The sequence below is a fragment of the Pogoniulus pusillus genome, chromosome Z, assembly GCF_015220805.1.
Source record: "Pogoniulus pusillus isolate bPogPus1 chromosome Z, bPogPus1.pri, whole genome shotgun sequence".
In the NCBI taxonomy this organism is placed as follows: domain Eukaryota; kingdom Metazoa; phylum Chordata; class Aves; order Piciformes; family Lybiidae; genus Pogoniulus; species Pogoniulus pusillus.
Window position 1 is genome coordinate 3,309,113 of NC_087309.1, and position 13,488 is coordinate 3,322,600.

General features: G+C 44.8%; 1 protein-coding gene across 2 annotated transcripts in view; it reads right to left on the reverse strand.

Moving 5' to 3' along the window:
* The window catches only part of PARP8 (poly(ADP-ribose) polymerase family member 8), a 233,677-nt gene that overhangs the window by 119,033 nt on the left and 101,156 nt on the right, over positions 1 to 13,488 (reverse strand). For both annotated transcript variants that reach the window (XM_064176855.1, XM_064176854.1), the window contains exons 3-4: positions 10,225 to 10,262; positions 360 to 449 (exon numbers count right to left, since the gene is read on the reverse strand). In XM_064176855.1, the coding sequence (XP_064032925.1) occupies positions 360 to 449; positions 10,225 to 10,262 (128 nt within the window). The remainder of the gene's footprint in view (positions 1 to 359; positions 450 to 10,224; positions 10,263 to 13,488) is intronic.

A 13,488-nucleotide genomic window follows, 5' to 3' on the forward strand; every position in this document is an offset into this window, starting at 1 on the left:
TGTAATTCAGTGACACAGCTGAAGCATTTTGCTTGAAATTGTCTGAAACGATTCTCCAGAGGCAATGGTAGCTCTAGACTGCTTCATCCCTATAGGTGAAGATTTAGTGATGTTTGAAGCATTACATTTTAAGACATCCAAAGAATAAAATGCATCCTGCCTACACAACCGTGGTGATCCTCATATGAAATATTTTGATTTCTTCCAGTCTGAAATGTTATTTACTACAGAAAGACTACATGAAAACAGCTATCTGTACAGCTGTGCACATTAACATATCCCCCTTCAAGTACAGGCAGCAGCTCATCTTTCCTCACAAAATATGAGTTTTACAAAGTACCTGGGATGGTAAAGATTACCTGTGGCAATTTGGTGGAAAATTACTGGAATTGGCTCTGTTGTCACTAACACATCTTCATCATTATCAGAACTGGAAACGTAAGTGTTATCTGTGAAAGAAAAACATCCCACATGGTGAAGCCCAGCTGTGCTCTGCCAGCCCATTCCCACATCACCCATCCCACCCTTGTCCCACAGGAAACCACTTCCCAGGTAGTAATAAAAGCCAAGCACTATCACCTCCCTGGTGTGCTGTGGTTTGTTTTTCCTCATGAGATGCTAACAAAAAGGAAAATGACAAAAGTATGGAAGATTTGGTCTCAAATTTTATAGGAGTAAACCCCTGGAATCCAATGTCACGGATCACAACAAGCAGTGTCCTGCAGTTTGGAGCACTCCTCCTTACGGGAGCTTGAGCCAGTCTTTTTGAAAATGAAGATTTGTTCTAAGCTGGGTGTTAAGAGACCGTTATGTAAAATGCCTGTGCCTCATTTTGTCTAGTCACGTCAAGGTTGTTTGAAGCATCTTCTAATCAGTGCAGAACCTTTTCTGTGCCTGACTCAGAAAGAAAAAAAGAGCATGAGAAAGAGAAAGAAAAACAAAAAGAGAAAAAGAAAAAAGGAAAAAAGAAGAAATATAAGAAAAATAACAAGAATAAGAAGAGGAAAAAGATGAAGAAAAATAAAAAGAAGAAAAAGAAAATAAAAGGAAAAGGAAAAATAATAACAAAAAGAAAAAGAAGAAGAAAAAGAAAAAGAAAAAGACAAAAAATAAAAATAAAAACAAACACAAGACAAAAAAGAAAAAGAAAAAGAAAAAGAAGAAGAAAAAGAAAAAGAAGAAGAAAAAGAAAAAGAAAAAGAAAAAGACAAAAAAGAAAAAGAAAAAGAAAAAGAAAAAGAAAAAGAAAAAGAAAAAGAAAAAGAAAAAGAAAAAGAAAAAGAAAAAGAAAAAGAAAAAGGAAAAAGAAAAGGAAAAAGAAAAAGAAAAAGAAAAAAAAAGAAAAAGGAAAAAGAAAAGGAAAAAGAAAAGGAAAAAGAAAAAGAAAGAGAAAAAGAAAAAGAAAAAGAAAAAGAAAAATAAAAAAAAAAATAAAAACAAAAATAAAAATAAAAACAAAAACAAAAACAAAAATAATAACAAAAAGAAAAATAAGAAAAAGAAAAACAAAAAGAAAAAGAAAAAGAAAAAAAAGAAAAAGAAAAAGAAAAAGAAAAAAGAAAAAGAAATAGAAAAAGAAAAAGAAAAAAGAAAAAGAAAAAGAAAAAGAAAAAGAAAAAGAAAAAGAAAAAGAAAAAGAAAAAGAAGAAAAAGAAAAAGGAAAAAGAAAAAGAAAAAGAAAAAGAAAAGGAAAAAGAAAAAGAAAAAGAAAAAGAAAAGGAAAAAGAAAAAGAAGAAGAAAAAGAAAAAGAAAAAGAAAAAGAAAAAGAAAAAGAAAAAGAAAAAGAAAAAGGAAAAGAAAAAAAAGAAAAAATAATCCCTATAACAAAAATGTTGCGTATGGATATGGACATGCAAAAGTTTACCCCAAAACTTCTTGCTAAAGGTATGGATTCAGCTGAGGGGTGTGTGGGTGTTGGGGTTTTCTTGGGTTTGGCTCCCATTTCTGTTTTCCAACCGAGCACTTAGCAACAGCAAAGAAGCAGCAGCAAGCTTTTCTGTATTACCTGCAGAAGCTAACTTTGCATGAATTGCTGCTCAACTACCAATGAAAGTAGGAAGATTTTTGCTTTCTACTAATCTGGGCTGAATTGAAACTTATGCCCTAGAGCAGAAAAAGAGACAGATACAAGAACTGAGGCGAGGACTTGACCTATGATAACTCTGTAGACTCCTGTTCCACATCAGCAAAGTGGTAAGAACCTCCACTGAATTTTAAGGTACAGTTGCAACCTCAAAGCCTTTGACCAGAGTATATACAGATGTTAACATTAACTGAGCAGTAAATCAAGCAATATCATTATTTGTGTTACAGAGGTTCTTAGCAGCCTATATCAAGAAAAGACCCTGGTATTGCTGCCCCTTTCTCACACAGGTGCACCATGCTGCCTTTGCAAAGCAGCAGCTGTGCTGCTAGAGCTTGTTAAAACAGCCTTTCTGCCACATTCATATGCATCTACCCAGTCTGACACTACCCCACACGCTCACTCACTTCTACTCATGTGCTGTCCTACAAGATAATCTGAGTGATCTGTGCCCAGCTCAACGTACATATATTGCATGCAGGCAATTGCTGCTGGAGGCTGACACCACATTTCTCTGAGCGCTGCATTCTGGTAAGCACAACAATCTGCTCCACCAGCTCAGTCTGTGCATGCTGGGCTACGTGCTTGGCACAGGAATGTATTTTAGAGCCACAGCACCATGTGAGTAAAACACTGTCTCTTCAGCCACCCGCCAGCATTCTCTCCTTCTCCCACTTCTGTATGTTGGCTGGACTGCTATGGCTCCAGGACAGCTGCACCTCACCCTCTCCACAAACCCCTGCCTTTACTTGCACGCTCCACCTTGCTGTCATAACTTCAATGCACAGCCAAACACGCTGGGTGGCTCTGGGCACATACACACATGCCTGTTGCTTTCTCCGTGTTTGGGAGGGTGACTTACAGCTGTGGAGTATAATGAAGTGGAGTAACAATTGCTGCCATTTGCCTCTATATGTATCTACCACCACATATATGGAGTGGGAAAATGAAACCCATGCGCTAAAACTTACTGCTGTGTGAAAGGGGAAGGAAAAAAATAGCATGGGCTGTGCAGAAAAGACAATTACCAGGATACACCTATATGGAAGAATGGATTGCACAATTACAGGTTGTATAGATCCTAATTTGACTTCCATGTCCGTCGTCACTCTTTCTCAGCAGCTGCATAATATGATTTTCGCTGTCGAGGGTTTTTATCCTCTTCACCATCCATGGGGGTCTTCAAGAAAAGCCTGGATGAGGCACTTAGTGCCATGGTCTAGCTGACTGGCTAGAGCTGGGTGCTAGGTTGGACTGGATCATCTTAGAGGTCTTTTCCAACCTGGTTGATTCTATGATTCTATGATTCTCTTTGGCAGCCATTAGGGTTTGGGTTTTTTTTTTCCCTTTCCTTCCATCAGTCCAGCGAGACTTGAAATTAAAATGCTGAATTTAGTTTGCTTTCTTCCACATCCAGTTTCTTAAACACTATGCCCAGGAACACCTCTCAAGCAGAGGACTTAGTATTGGGACCTAGTGGAGGAATTCTGTGGTAAAGGGTTGGACTTGATGATCTGTGAGGTCTCTTCCAACCTGGGTGATACTATGATACTGTGATACTGTGAATGCAGAAAACTGCTTTCTGACAAACTGATTCTCTCCATCTCTACTGCCTCTAACGAAGTCTAGGAAGAGGATGGTTCTGTTAACACAGCTATAATGCACAACTCACTGGGGTAAAAGGCTACAGCAGTTCTACAACTTGTAACATGACACAAACCAACATGTTGTGACTCCAAACACGTACTCATTACTGAAATACCTGATGCTGTAATGGCTCTCACAGGAGTCATGGTATGCTTGTATTAATGGGACTTCAGTGTACTCACTGATGTTTTATTCTGTAACTACTCCTTAGGAGCATTATTTTTTTCCCAATTTATGTCAATGTTATGAGGAAACAGTTACAGAGATATTTTGCTGAAACTGTTATTACCTGCCTCTAAAACATTCAGTGGCGTTTTCACAACTTCAGAGGTGTATATGCAACTTTGAGACATCACTGTCTCAACACTGTTCCTGTGAGGTTCTTCAGTGTGCCTCTCTGAGTGTATTTTTAGCTTTCACTTATAACTTTGAAACTTTCAAACACTTTCCATACTGGAAGTTGTCACGTCGCATTATAATTCCCATAGGTACGATTTAACGCTCGTGTTTGTAATCTTTTGATGCTTTAAGGAGCGGTTCAGAAATAGCAACTTAATGCTATCAGTGCCAAAGTGGTGACTCTGCATACATAACAGCCATGCCAGGAGCTGGAGTATATGCATTGCTCAGAGCTCCCTCTTGCAATATCTAAAATTTACTGTTGGTGGCATAGAATCAGAGAATCAGTCAGGGTTGGAAGGGACCACAAGGAGCATCTAGATCCCACCCTCTGCCAGGGGCAGGGACACCCTAGCCTAGAGCAGGCTGCACACAGCCTCAGCCAGCCTGGCTTTAAACACCTCCAGCCATGGGGCCTCAACCACCTCCCTGGGCAGCCCATTCCAGCCTCTCACCACTCTCATGCTCAACAACTTCCTCCTCACCTCCAGTCTCAACCTTCCACCTCCAGCTTTGCTCCATTCCCCCCAGTCCTGGCACTTCCTCACAGTCTAAAAAGTGCCTGTCTATCTTTTTTGTAGCCCCTTGAGATACTGAAAGGCCACAAAAAGGCCACCTGGGAGCCTCCTCTTCTCCTGACACAGCATCCCCAACTCTTTCAGTCTGTGCTCACAGCAGAGATGCTGCAGCCTCTGAGCATCCTCCTGGCCCTTCTCTGGACATGCTCCAGTGTCTCCACAGCCCTTGTGTAATGGGGGCTCCAGAACTGGATGCAATACTCCAGCTGGGGTCTCACTAGAGCAGAGTAGAGGGGGAGAATCACCTCCCTGGCCCTGCTGACCACACTTCCGCTGCTGCAGCCCAGGCTCTGCTTGGCTTTCTGGGCTGCAAGTGCACACTGCTGGCTCCTGTTGAGCTTCTCCTCCACCAGCACAGAGCTCCCCAGACTTCAGAGCATCATACTCTGGTATGTCCCTGAAACAGCCATTAAACGACATGCCAGAGAAGAGAAGCACAGTCATCAGCAACATTAAGAGATTCAGGACAAGCACAGGGCCTACAGGGATTGAGAAAGGAGTCACAGACATTGCTGATGTGTTAGAAAACTTGGCAAATGCCTAGGAATGATGTTACTGGTGGGCAAGAGGCTCAATCTGTGCTGTCAATGTGCTCTTGCAGCCCAGAGAGCAACCAGAGCCTGGGCTGCACCAAGAGAAGTGTGGCCAGCAGTGAGGGAAGTGATACTCCCCCTCTGCTCTGCACTGGTGAAACCCCACCTGGAATACTGCATCCAGTTCTGGAGCCCCTGTTACAAAAAGGATGTGGATGTGCTGGAAGGTGTCCACAGAAGGGCCATGAGGATGATCAGAGAACTGGAACCACCTCTCCTATGAGGAGAGACTGAGGGAGATGGAGCCATTCACTCTAGAGAAGACTCCCAAGTGACGTTATTGTGGCATTCCAGTATCTTAAGGGGACTTACAAGAAAACTGGGGAGGGACTTTTTAGGATGTCAGGGAGTGACAGGACTGTGGGGAATGGAACAAAGATAGAAATGGGTAGATTCAGACTGGATGTTAGGAGGAAGTTCAACATGAGGGTAGTGAGAGCCTGAATAGAATCATAGAATCAACCAGGTTGGAAGAGACCTCCAAGCTCAGCCAGCCCAACCTAGCACCCAGCCCTAGCCAGTCAACCAGACCATGGCACTAAGTGCCCCAGTCAGGCTTTGCTTCAACACCTCCAGGCACAGTGACTCCACCATCTCCCTGGGCAGCCCATTCCAATGCCAATCACTCTCTCTGCCAACAACTTCCTCCTAACATCCAGACTAGACCTCTCATGGCACAACTTGAGACTGTGTCCCCTTCTTCTGTTGCTGCTTGACTGGCAGAAGAGACCAATCCCACCTGGCTACAGCCTCCCTTCAGGTAGTTGTAGACAGCAATGAGTTCAGCCCTGAGCCTTCTCTTCTCCAGGCTAAACAACCTCAGCTCCCTCAGCCTCTCCTCACAGGGCTGTTCTCCAGGCCCCTCATCAGCTTTGTCGCCCTTCTCTGGACACTTTCCAGCACCTCAACATCTCACAGTATCACAGTATCACAGTATCACCAAGGTTGGAAGAGACCTCACAGATCATCAAGTCCAACCCTTTACCACAGTGCCCAAGGCTAGACCATGGCACCAAGTGCCACATCCAACCTTGCCTTGAACAGCTCCAGGGACGATGACTCCACCACCTCCCCAGGCAGCCCATTCCAGTGCCCAATGACTCTCTCAGGGAAGAACTTTCTCCTCACCTCCAGCCTAAATCTCCCCTGGCGCAGCCTGAGGCTGTGTCCTCTTGTTCTGGTGCTGGCCACCTGAGAGAAGAGAGCAACCTCCTCCTGGCCACAACCACCCCTCAGGTAGTTGCAGACAGCAATAAGGTCACCCCTGAGCCTCCTCTTCTCCAGGCTAACCAATCCCAGCTCCCTCAGCCTCTCCTCATAGGGCTGTGCTCAAGGCCTCTCCCCAGCCTCGTCGCCCTTCTCTGGACATGCTCAAGCATCTCAGTGTCCTTCCTAAACTGGGGGGCCCAGAACTGAACGCAGTACTCGAGGTGTGGTCTGACCAGTGCAGAGTACAGGGGCAGAATGACCTCCCTGCTTCTGCTGACCACACCATTCCTGATGCAGGCCAGGATGCCACTGGCTCTCTTGGCCACCTGGGCACACTGCTGGCTCATGTTCACACAGCACTCAAGGTGTGGCCTGAGCAGTACTGAGCACAGGGGCAGAATAACCTCCCTTGTCCTGCTGGCCACACTGCTCCTGACCCAGCCCAGGATGCCATTAGCTCTCCTGCCCACCTGGGCACACTGCTGCCTCATCTTCAGCTACTTTTTATCAGTACCCCCAGCTCCCTCTCCTCTTGGCTGCTTTCCAGGCACTCTGTCCCCATCTTGTAGCGCTGGAATGGATTGCCCAGGGAGGTGGTGGAAGCCTCATCCCTGAAGGTGTTTAAGGCCAGGCTGGATGAGGTTGCGGGCAGCCTGATCTAGTGTGAGGTGTCCCTGGCCATGGCAGGGTGGTTGGAACTAAATGATCCTTATGGTCCCTTCCAGCCCTGACTGATTCTATGATTCTGATTCCATAATTTGGCTCACCAAGTCAACATGAGTATTTCCAGGATGACAAGTGGAAAATGGCAAGGAGTCATTACTATTCCTAATAAACTGAACACCTCACCATCACAAAGGAAACAAGCTGTGGAAGCTTTATGTATGAAGGAAATCTGGTCTTCTAAAGCCTTGAAAGGTTAAATTTTAATCAGTAAGCCTGTGGGCCTGGCTTATGGCCATCCCTCACCAAGTTACCTAAAGCATAAAATATTTTATCTGCCTTTAAAATATAGGAGGTGACTGTAGAGAATATTACTTAAGACTCCTCAAGGATTGTAAGCCACGAGGGCATGCTGTAAACAGTACTCATTAGGGAAGTCTGAGGTCTCTCAGATAGGAGAATTTGCCCACATGGTTAGATATTATGCTGTGGGAGTTACTGCTGGTTCAGTGCTCCAGCTTACCTTTTGGCTAGGGGTTTCCAAGACCAAGTTTCATGATGCCCAGGTGGCCAAGAGAGCCAGTGGCATCCTGGCCTGCATAAGGAACAGTGTGGGCAGCAGGACAAGGGAGGTTATTCTTACCCTGTACTCAACACCTTGAGTACTGTGTCCAGTTCTGGGCTCCTCAAGTCAAGAGAGATGTTGAGGTACTGGAAGGTGTCCAGAGAAGGGCAGCAAAGCTGGTGAGGAGCCTGGAACATAAACCCTATGAGGAGAGGCTGAGGGAGCTGGGGGTGTGCAGCCTGCAGAAGAGGAGGCTCAGGGCAGAGCTCATTGCTGTCTACAACTACCTGAAGGGAGGCTGTAGCCAGGTGGGAGTGGTCTCTTCTGCCAAGCAACCAGCAACAGAACAAGGGGACACAGCCTCAATTTGTGCCACGGGAGGTCTAGGCTGGATGTTATGAAGAGGTTGTTGTCAGAGAGAGTGATTGGCATTGGAATGGGCTGCCCAGGGAGGTGGTGGAGTCACTGTCCCTGGAGGTGTTGAAGCAAAGCCTGGATGAGGCACTTAGTGCCATGGTCTGGTTGATTGGCTAGGGCTGGGTGCTAGGTTGGCCTGGATGATCTTGGAGGTCTCTTCCAACCTGCTTGATTCTATGATTCTATGGTTTATAAAATAAACCCTTTAACTGTTTGTGCCTCTATTCATTGTCAGGTCAATGGAGCAATGAGTAAATCAAGTCTGGTATGACTTGTATTTGATGAATTTCAGTCCTCTCCCCCATTGTCCAATACTACATTTTGAACAGACTCTTACCAGTAGTAGACTGTAGAGATAAAAAGAATAATCTCTCATAAAAGCTTTTTGCTTTCCATTTCAGTATCACCACTGATGTTGTCTGCTGTCTGCACCTTGTTTCAAAGTGGTGTTTTCATAGAATCATAGAATCAGTCAGGGTTGGAAGTGACCACAAGGAGCAGCCAGTTGCAACCTCCCTGCTGTGGGCAGGGACACCTTACCCTAGAGCAGGCTGCCCACAGCCTCAGCCAGCCTGGCCTCAAACACCTCCAGCCATGGGGCCTCAACCACCTCCCTGGGCAACCCATGCCAGCCTCTCACCACTCTCATCACCAACAACTTCCTCCTCACCTCCATCCTCACTCTCCCCACCTCCAGCTTGCTCCATTCCCACCAGTCCTGGCACTCCCTGATAGCCTAAAAAGTCCCTCCCCAGCTTTTTTGGAGGCCCCTTCAGATCCTGGAAGGCCACAAGAAGGTCACCTGGGAGCCTCCTCTGCTCCAGACTGAACAATCCTAATTCTTTCAGTTTGTGCTCACAGCAGAGCTGCTGCAGCCCTCTGAGCATCCTTCTGGCCCTGCTCTGGACACTCTCTAGCATCTCCACATCCCTCTAGCAACAGGGGCTTCAGAGCTGGATGTAGTTTTGAATAGATGCAGTGTACTGATTATCAGTGAAGAAGACCAAAGTTTTGCATCTTCACTGTTTTTAAAATAAACAAGAAATATTTCCTTTGGAAATATCAGAGATATCTTACTGATAAATATATATATATATATATATATATATATATATATATATATATATGAGGACAGAGTGTTTCATAGCATTCATGGAACTTACAATCCCAGGTGCAAAACACACACCATGGTGCAATCCCAAGGCCACAACCAGGTATCTCTACTTGCACACAGCCTGTTTGCCTTCATACCTACTTCCCTCTCCTACTTCTCCTACTTCTGTGAACCTCTGTGCCACCTGAGGTGTTTGTGCAGTCTCTCTGTGAAGGTGTAGTTGACTGGATAGAGATGGGTGCTAGGTTGGACTGGGTGATCTTGGAGGTCTCTTCCAACCTGGTTGATTCTATGATTCTATGAAATCAGGGAAATGAGCTAGCTGAAAAGTAACTTTGCTCATCCGGTTGTCTTTTACATGAGTAATTCCCCTTGTGCTGCTTGGCCACACAGTTAAAACAAAAGCTTTTGCCAAGCCAGCTCAGAGCATTAAAGGGAGCCAGGACCAAGCAGCCAGAAACAGCTTTGCAAGCTTATGTTACCAAAGACATATCCACACACACATCCATGTCTCAAACTGACCCTGAGAAGCACCAATGCCTGGTCCACAGGCTTAACTTGAAGAACATGAGTAGTCTCATTAACATCTAATGCAGAAGTGCTTTGCTGGCCCTGTGCCAGGCTGCTCAGCCTCTTGAAAGAGCAGCCTTTATCTACCATGCCAAAGAGGAGCTGAGTGCTTTCTCACTCCTATCACTGCTGGCTCCAGACAAGGAAAGCATTGCAGGCTCCAGTCTGCAAACTTGTGAACCAAGGGCTTCTTCACCCTGGACCCAGCTCATAAAATGATGCCCCAAAAGGAGAAATGATCGTGAAAATAATCTGAGTAATGGAAAATGATTATCATGAGGATGTACCTGGAAGACATCAACACCCTTTCAGATACTCTCATACCAATATAGCCAATTGGGGTAACATGTACACAGATGCCACAGACAAGAACATTGCACTGTACCTGGGTAATCCTCAGAGACATGCACTGAATACGATACACTGTGAAAAGAAAGAAAAACAGAACACAACAAAACAACAGAATTAATAACAACAACATAAACTGCTGCAATAACATTCCTTTTTTTCCCCTGCCCCTGTATTATTGTATGGTTATTTATAGGTTCCTGACAGTTTCCAGGACAAAAGGTAACAGCTACTTTAATGGCTTTTGAAGCGCTCAGCTGGAATAAAAGGAAAGGGGGGGAAAGAAAAAAATACATACATATATATATATATATATATATATATAAGTAAAGCCCATTTTGAAAGTTTATTTTGCTAAATTGGACTCGTCCTGATTTCAACCTTAAAAAAGATTATCAAGGCTGCATAACATTCACCTTAGCATAATATTTCACAATATCTCCACTTATAACTAATTAATTAATTAATTGAATGAATGAAAAGCTGTTTTCTGAACACCAGAGCTTTTAGAAAAGCCCAGGTTCACCCACATCTGCTCTGTGAGGTTGACTCAGGACTCAGTAGGAAGCATTTCTCACCAGCTGGAGCTCTCCTGTATATTCCTGTAAGGCCAGCAAAGGCTCTGGGTGGCTCAGACTTGTTCTCATCAAACTCCTGTATTTATAACAGTAGCAGCAATATTGGGCTCTAACTCCTTTGTCAAGCTAAGTTAGATCAAATTTGAGAGAATCACAGCCACACTCAAGGTTAGCTTCACTACATTGATTACCTAAGTCTATTTCACTAGGAAACAGTCACCCAAACACACTGTCCTAGTCTTTCGATTCAGCCCACACAGGTTTTCCCTTCCAAGCAGTGAGATCCTGACTAAACTCACTGCTAAGAGCAGGACAATCACTGTGGGTGGTCCTTTCCAACCACAGTGATTCATAGTGATTAGATGTTGTGCTGAGGGGTTTGGTTTAGTTCAGGGCTTGTCAGTGTGAAACTAATGATTGGACTTGATGAGCTTGAAGGTCTTTTCCAGTCTAAGAGATTCTGTGACTCTGGGACAAATGTGCATCATAGGTGTGAGGTCTGTTCAGTTATCTAAGCACTCACTGAGTACTCTTAATTTTTTTTTTTTTTTTAAAGTTAAGGAGTGTCTTTATTTGACACTAAAAAATGGAGCTCTGTAGCATGCTGAAAGCTATCTCTTGTATAATTCATGCTCTTTCCACTCCCAAACCCTGTAACTTGTATGCGTCGAGTTACACGTTTAAATAATGCATCGCACGTGTTTGGGTCTGTAGTGACTTCAGCAGGCAACAGCAGAAATGCCACAGTCCTCAATAAATTTTGGGTTGCATTGCACATCACTCACAACTATTTCTAAACTACAAAAATGAAGGAAGTTGTTGCCAGAGAGAGTGACTGGCATTGGAATGGGCTGCCCAGGGAGGTGGTGGAGTCACTGTGCCTGGAGGTGCTCAAGAAAAGCCTGCATGGGGCACTTAGTGCCATGGTCTAGTTGATCAGTTGGGGCTGGGTGCTAGGTTGGACTGAATGAGCTTGGAGGTCTCTTCCATCCTGGTTCATTCTATGATACTTTGATTCTCTGAATACATCACAGCAGAAACCATCACTATTTTAAACAGGGGAATACTGAACAAAATAGGAAATGTTGTATTTCAGTGCAGTAGAGGATGTTGCCCTGTGATGCAAAACAAAACCAAACCCCAACTTGAACAATACCTGCCCCCTACTATCACCAACATCCATCTTCTAGGTGGTTTTGTCACCACGACTTTCTCCATCTACCACCAGAAGAGCTAAGTCAGTGCTACTGTTTTATACTTGCTGATTGCACACTCTTTTGCTGCCTCCAGAATTGCTGTGTAGGATTGTTTGACTATAACAGAAGCACAGAACCACAGACATTAGGGGGATGGAATGGGGCTCAAAAGATCATCTAGTCCAAATCACCCTGCCAGAACAAGACCACTTCTTTTTTTTCACAGTCCAGTTTTCATTTTTGTTATTTTTTTATCCCACTTTGCCTCCACTTCCTTCTTTTCCTTTCCATTTTTCCCCATCTTCCTCTTTTTCTTTCCATCTCCTTCCTTTCCCCCATCTTCCCCTTTTTTTTCATCTCCATCCTTTTCCTCTCCATCTCCCTCCTTTCAGCACCACCTCTGTCCTAGAAGGCGAATAGGCCTATTAGATGTCCTGCCTTGCCCCACCCATCTGCTGATGGGGGAAGAAAGGGCTGGAGGGAAAACAAGGGCTGGGGCCATTATGTCCCCTCCCAAAGTGATAAACAGGTACCCACAGGTGTTTATGCACTTGTGTCTTGCCCAAATAAGGGTGAGCAAGCCCTGGGGTCACCTTATATGGTCAGTTTGGCAAATGCCATTCTGATTATTGGTGAATCTCTGTGGCCAAAGGAGCCTTTGGACTCGGGCAAGTAATAGAAATGGAGCTAAGGTGCAAGCGGTTGAGCTGCCTCTGCCTTGCTGCCTCTGCCTCAGGGAGCTGCCTCTTCCTCACTGTTCTTGAACAATATGTTCTGCTCTGCCCCATGCCTCAGACCAGCTCAGCTCTGATGTTTTGGGATTGAACTACCTGGAAACTTAAGTGCTTCAGGTTTACCAGGAGACATTTAAGTGCCTCATGACATGGCAAGAAGTGACACCAACATTGAGCTCTCTGCACATCTGCAAGAGCTGCTGCCTGCACCTCTGCAAACCCCCGAGCCAAGAGGAACCAGAAGCAGGTCAGAGATCCTCTGCCTCTTTCCCAGCACCCTGGGAAGATCTGGAAGCCTCTCAGTGGCTGAGCAGTTCCAATACTGCCACAAAGGATCCAGGGACTAGCTTGACATTCCTACTCCACCACAGTGAGCAGCACAGACTTGCCCTAGGGCTCCAGGCTGCCTATTTGTAAGTGAGGCAAAGCCATTTTGTGGCTAAACTTTTCCAACTTTCTGATTCTCCTAAATGAATGAATTGCCCAGAAGCATCCTTGTGGAGATGTTCCTGAAGGAATTAGAACCCAATAATTAACTAATTAGTATATAGCTGTGGGCAGGGCTTTCTGGAAATAAAATTAACTGCATATTTTGTAATTCCTGACTTGTTAATTGCCCCAACTAAATCACTCCTCTTTTCCACCATACCTGCCCTTTTCCCACCCCCTTTTCCCCTTTCTTGCCCCAAACCCAGAGCACCTGGGTTCTCTTGGAGCCTCCTCCCACCTCAGGTGTGACCACTTTGCCCTCCCTGCCCACTTCCCTTTTTAATCAGCCCCAGGAAAGGCAGAA